Source organism: Melanotaenia boesemani, chromosome 16 (assembly GCF_017639745.1).
Source record: "Melanotaenia boesemani isolate fMelBoe1 chromosome 16, fMelBoe1.pri, whole genome shotgun sequence".
Lineage (NCBI taxonomy): Eukaryota > Metazoa > Chordata > Actinopteri > Atheriniformes > Melanotaeniidae > Melanotaenia > Melanotaenia boesemani.
The window spans coordinates 8775322-8781973 of NC_055697.1; the positions used below are offsets into that span (position 1 = coordinate 8775322).

Below are 6652 nucleotides of genomic sequence, written 5' to 3' on the forward strand. Positions count from 1 at the left end.
GAGTGACCCTGCAGATTACATATACCCTTCAGCTAAAGCAATGAGATGAGAAAGAACCTATTTTCCAGACTATTTTTATTCATAAATTCTCAAATGCTGTTTTTTCATTTTATTATTATTATTATTATTATTATTATTATTATTATTATTATTTTCTTATAAAGCCCCAAACTATTTCCATATTAATGGTCTCTTTCTCTCCAGGTCTCTGGATAACTGTGATTAAATTTTCTCACTCTGGCCAATTGTTTTTGTCTAAGACAAGAAAAAAACTTCTCACTGAAATACAACCTATTTACTTTTGAATTCCAACATATGGAGAGAACAAGGGTGAGCTTTACCTTCATTTTCAGTCAATAAAGTAGGTTAAAAACATATTCTCTTAACTACTGCACTGATTTGCTACATTGTTCAACAAAAAAGTCAAAAGAAAGAGGCCACAGTGACTCACTGTGAAAAGGGGGTTTTATTAGCAACCGAAATCCATTCATCACGTCTATTCTTAGCTGATAGCTCAGGAGGTTATCAAAGGGAGTGTCTCACTCAGGATTACGAACACCCCCCTCCCATCTAATCTCCTCTCACTTAATTACACTCCTGTATTCCTGAAACATATAATTCCACCAAATGTAATGTCACAGTGATTGCTCTCATCAGTCTTGATATTGAAATGAGCTGAGATAAGGTGCACAAACTAGGTAGTGGAGCTTAAAATAGGATTGTGTAGTATGTAATTACACAATTCACCGTGCAATAATATAGACTGTTGTTTCATGTTATAGCAAGTTGTTCACTGTTGCCTAGTAACCCCAAGACAGTATCTGGGGTTTCCTGTGGACGTTTTCCACAAACTGCCCGATCGACGATGTCTACGAATGCGGTGTCTCTGAAGCTGCCAGAATTCTGGGAGTCGTCTGCCTCGGCGTGGTTTGCCCAGGCTGAAGCACAGTTTGCCTTGGGTGACATTACTGTGGACGCCACCAAGTACTACTATGTTGTCGCAGCACTCAGCAGTGCTACAGCCACGAGATTGGTCAGTCTTTTAAAGGACCCACCGGCGGACAATAAGTATGCTGCAATCAAAGCTCACCTGCTCAAGACTTTTGAACTCTCCGATGCCGAGCGGGCCAGTTGTCTATTCTCGTTGCAAGGTCTGGGTGACAGTAAACCCTCCGAGCTCATGGACAGGATGTTGGATCTCTTGGGGGACCATGCACCCGATTTCCTCTTTGTCCAACTCTTTCTGAGACAGCTGCCTTCCCCGGTACGAGCCGCTTTGGCTAACACCAGCATCACTGGGACTTCATTACTACCAAGGTGGCAGTCCCCATCTTGGGCGCAGACTTTCTGTGTGAGTATGGCCTGCTGGTAGATGTCAAGAACCATCGTTTGGTTCACGCCACCGCCTTCTCTTCTTTTGACTGCGTCTTGAGTGCTGTAGACTCTTTCAGACTTTCAGCGGTGCTCCCGCAGGCTGACGTGTTCCATCACCTGCTAGTTAGATTTCCGGCACTTACGCAGCATACCTTCTCATCCACCTCTCCCAAACACAGAGTGAAGCATTACATTACCACCACCAGTCCACGCCCGTGCGAGGCGCCTGGACCCAGCTAAGCTAGCCATTGCAAAAGCTGAATTTGGCAGCATGGAGTGCCTTGGTATTATCCGCCGCTCAAACAGCTCTTGGTCTTCACCTCGCCACATGGTTCCTAAGCCCGGTGGTGGGTGGCGCCTATGCAGTGATTACCGCCGGTTGAATGAGGCTACAACACCTGACCGCTACCCGATGCCTCACATCCAAGACTTTTCGTCGCACCTGGCTGATAAAGTAATTTTTTCCAAGGTGGACCTCGTCCGTGGTTATCACCAGGTCCCAGTACACCCTTCAGATGTCTCCAAAACAGCAGTGATTACCCCTTTCGGACTGTTTGAGTTTTTGAGAATGCCGTTTGGCCTTAAAAATGTGGCCCAGTCTTTCCAGCGTCTTACGGACTCTGTTCTGCGTGACCTTTTCGTGTACCTGGACGACATTTTGGTGGCCAGTACATCAGTTGCCGAACACCTGTCACACCTGCAAACCCTCTTTGACCGTCTCAACCAACACGGACTGATCGTCAACCCAGCCAAATGTCAGTTTGGGTTAACTACCATTGACTTCTTAGGTCACCGGATCACCAAGGATGGGGTTGTCCCGCTCCCATCTAAGGTACAAGCGTGCTGGATTTCCCACGCCCGGCTACGGTGCGGTCCCTTCAGGAGTTCCTGGGTATGGTGAACTTTTATCACTGTTTCATTCCCAAAGCTGCAGCTCTCATGCGACCACTACATGAGGTTTTGAAGGGCAGGTCCCCCAAGCAGTTGGTGGACTGGACCACTGAGAGGATGGCCGCTTTCACTGATGCCAAAACTGCTTTGGCCAATGCTACGATGCTCGCTCATCCATCACCCGAGGCCCCCATCGTAATCACTACGGATGCCTCGGACTATGCGGTGGGTGCTGTACATGAGCAGTGGGTGGCCAGCGCTTGGCAACCCCTAGCTTTCTTCAGCCGGCAGCTTCGCCCTAATGAACGCAAATACAGCACTTTCCACCGGGAGCTGCTTGCACTGCGCCTCGCTGTCCGACATTTCCATTCGTTGCTGGAGGGCCGGCGGTTTACTGCTTTTGTCAAACACAAGCCCCTCACTTTTGCTATGGCTAAGGCGTCTGAACCTTGGTCTGCCCGACAGCAACGGCAACTGTCCTACATCTCAGAGTTCACCACGGACATACAACATGTTTCGGGCAAGACTAACATTGTCGCAGACTGCCTCTCCCGCACTTTGGCTGGGGTCGTCCACCTGGGGCTCGATTATGCTCGCATGGCAGCCGATCAAACCTCCGACCCAATGGTCCAGTCGCTCAGGACCGAGGCTACTAGCCTTCAGCTGAAGGATGTCCCCTTTGGTGAGGGCAGCTTCACGCTGTTGTGCGATGTTTCCACCGGTTGTCCAAGGCCCATTGTACCTACCACCTGGAGACGCCGTGTGTTTGATGCGGTACCTACCTCTTGGGTCGGTCCCTGCTACCGCACGCGCTGGACACGACGATTGGTCGAATGGGGCGCTCGGCTGGAGTCAGGGGCCGCTCTTTGAGGTTACGCTGCAGCCAAGACAGCTTCGAATACAGCCGCGAACAGAGCAGCTGTAGGAAGGAGCGCCGGACCTGGGAGAGGATGAGAAGGATGAGAGGAAGATGGACAAGATAAAAGAAAATTTTTTTTTTTAACACAAGGATTAAATTGCCACCCTTTTGTTCTCATTTGTTCTCATTATATCCTCCAAGCCAGCTAGTTAAGACTAGTTTAAGGGACAGATATACTCCTACACCGCACATAAAGAAAAAAAAAAATTCATATATCCTCTGAACATGTGTCAAATCATTGTTTCCTACAAACCTTTCTGCTCATGAAGATGTAGATGAGGGGGTTGTATGCTGTGCTGGACTTGGCAAAGAATGAGGGGATTATGGCCACTGTGGGTGACACCATACTTTTCTTGCCGAAAGCCTCCATCATGGACACAATCGCGTAGGGGGTCCAACACACCAGGAAGCAGGATATCATCATGAGAAACATTGCTGCAACCTTCTTCTCATAACGCAAGATCTTGATGATCTGAACCGTCTGGAGGTCTTGTATGGAGCGCAACTACAAGAGAAAGAAGAGAGAAGAGAAAATTAATCTAGCCATAAGAGTAAAGAAAGCTTTCTCACATAAATGCAAGAAATGAATTTTTCTTGGCAGATTTTGATTTGATTTTTGCTGCATAAGCTTTTTCTGCTCATATCATGAGCCAAAATCTGGCTCATGAGAATCTAAATGAGTCATCTGATGTTAATGGACAATAGATCTAAAAACCATCCAATTCTAATTTCTTGAAGTTTCTGCAGTTCAAGGACTTTTTGCATGAAAATAAAAGCCTGCGAGGCTCAGCATTGGACAAATATTGTGGTTGACAAGCAGTAATATGGTGTAGAAGAATTTGTAGCAGCTGTTGTGTTTAAAGAAGTTGAAGTTAAAATGAGTTTTTCTGTTCTGATCAATAGAAAGAAAAATCTCTTTCAGCCCTAAGATTTCACTCATAAGGATGAAAAATAAAAAAAAAGTCCTTACTAGGTTTTAAACTGCTTTTAAAAAACTTTTTATATTGTTAATAAATTGTTAAACTCTGCACAAAAACATGCATTTCTCTTTCAAAACTGCTTTAAATCATGAACAAAAGAAGCTTTAGCTAAAGAAGGAAGAAGAATCTGTGATCTCTGTAATCTTGTATTCTGGCATTGGCTCCAGCAACGTCATGTGATTAACCTTCTCTAGTGTGTGTGTGTGTGTGGTCTGCATCACGACTGGTCCCTGATGCTGCCCCTGACAGTCCCAATCCAACTCTGAATTTCAGCTGTCATTCAGGATTGCTTTGCTTAGGATGAAGCAGGTTGGACCTGGACTTTTGTTGATTTGTCCATTTTAGTCCTTCACGCTGTGTTATAGTGGCTTTTCTTTTCCCCTCGAGTGACTGCTTGGAACATCTTGATAATAACTCAAAGCTGATCGAAAAAAAAAAAAAAAAATGACAGTGGCTCGATGATAGACCGAGTGACCCTGCGGATTAAATATACCCTTCAGCTAAAGCAATAAGATGATAAAGATGGTGTGAGTCCTTCCAGGCTTCTGCAACGTTCAGGGAGTTTTCCCTGAGCTCCAAGCTCTGATGAAGTAGAAGCTCATACTTCCAGGAAGATTGTGAATATTTAAGAGAGACAAATGATGCAGAGACAAACATGTGGGTCATACTTTTTTCATTCACACATTTGCTTGCATACTGAAGCCATTTGCTTGATATAGACAATAACTTCTAAAGAAGTTAACACAATAAACTTCTAAAGAAGATCCTCTGTGTTTGTTTTAGAGTGATCGGTGTGAACACACTGTTCTTAACTGTCCTCTACTCCATTTTCTATCACCAGTGTAAGTACAAGAAAGAAAAGATCTTTTAAATGATTGCTTTTGAAGAATAAGCACTGAGGGCAGAGAGAAGCATTTTGATATATATATGTATATATATATATATATATATATATATATATACTCACACAGTTCTGATCAGTATATCATCAAACGGTACAGTTTTGCGGTCACCCGGATTATCTGGCCATACACACACAACATGACACACCAGACGTATGAGATGATGTCACAGCAACGTGGGTACTTTGCGCTATGTGCAAGTCTCTGCCCAGGAGTTGCCTTCCTGTCTCGCTGCTCTATGGATTATGACAATAAAGAGTTTTGAAGTTGAAGATGGTACTTCTTAAAGTTCATTTTATAAATAGGACCCTTCTTTATAATGTTGGCAACAGAGAACATTTTAGAAAGACAACAGTATGTCGAGTCATGAGGAAAAGTCTTCTCACATGTTTGAAATCATAATTCTATAAATGTGTGACGGGTATAAAATCTACTGCCCGGCTCTCTGGTTCTCAGCAGATGGTGTCTTCTCACCATCCTCTTCCTCCTTCTGTGATTAAGGAGATTAGTCTTAGTCTATATGTATAAAAAATCAGGATATTAGGTGAGAGGACATACTGTATGAGTAAAAACAGCATTTGTTGGGGGTTTAAATGGCTAGATATGGAAATAGCCACTTTAAATGTATTTTGTTTATTGAGCGTGAAATAAAAGAAAAAGTCCAATCATGGTCTAGTACAATATAAAAATGCATTTATACAAAATAATTTTCACTTGCCTACATGTGTCTTTTCCCCAGTTAGACTAAACCTACAGTACAAACTAAGATTTTATTTTATCCACCAACATTTTAACCCACATGCTGCTTTAATGAAGTTTAATATTCAGTCAGCGGAGTCAGTTCCACCTTCCACACTGACTCAGGTAGCAGTTTTCTCCCATGATGCTTCTCTCTCCTTAACAGCAGCAGTAGTGTTCCCTTCTTTATGAAATACCTCTTCTTCCCATATGCTTCAATAAGAACCTCTCGTTGCAATCGGGTAAATAAACAGCTCTTTGTCAGGGGTTGCCATGGTGAATCCTGGTATCGTTGCTCTTTTGGTGATGACTTTTTGTTGGGGTTCAGAGTTGATTGAGAATAGTTGAAAAACTATTTATCTTTGACAAATAAAGATGTATGGATGCATATAAACATGTGTTATTCATTTAAGATATCAAGGCAGCAGAACAGCCCTTTGAATGTCGAAAAGAAAAGGTCCCTGCATTTAAGACATGACTCTTTTAAAATAGTAAGCTTAAATATGCTGTTTGAAGTGTTTAGAGTGTTTCAACTGAGGAATTCTCTTATCACACAGTTTAAATGGCTAAAGGCATGCTTTTCTTCTTCTTCATATTAAATTCACTTTTTAATTCAAACAAGCTGTCTATAATCAAGGAGCCAAATCCCTGGATATTCAACCTGAAGTCCGGCTTTTACGTAATTCAATGGTCAAATCTGTGGAAATTTCCTCAGGCTAAACTTGACAAAATAATTCTGATATGATCAAACAAGCCCCTTGTAGAACTGATCATCAGCCCTCTCTCTGTACTGTGACTGTGCTCCTGGGAACCAGTGATAATGGGAAAACAGTTTGCCAAGTTTGAGT

General features: G+C 43.2%; 1 protein-coding gene across 1 annotated transcript; it reads right to left on the bottom strand.

Annotated features, from left to right (window-relative positions):
- Positions 1–3043: 3043 nt before the first annotated feature.
- LOC121656104 (opsin-3-like) lies at positions 3044–3938 on the bottom strand. The gene is made up of 2 exons (XM_042011150.1): positions 3438–3938; positions 3044–3205 (listed from the first exon to the last, which is right to left on the bottom strand). The coding sequence occupies exons 1-2, from the start codon at positions 3615–3617 to the stop codon at positions 3044–3046; spliced, it is 342 nt and encodes a 113-aa protein (XP_041867084.1). The 5' UTR covers positions 3618–3938.
- Positions 3939–6652: the final 2714 nt, after the last annotated feature.

Excerpts from the sequence above, each read along its gene's own strand:
- LOC121656104 (XM_042011150.1), bottom strand. The coding sequence starts at position 3,617 with ATGTTTCTCATGATGATATCCTGCTTCCTGGTGTGTTGGACCCCCTAC. Across the intron at positions 3,206-3,437 it reads ACATCTTCATGAGCAGAAAG|GTCCGGCGCTCCTTCCTACA; the intron begins GTTTGTAGGAAA and ends ATCCTCTCCCAG.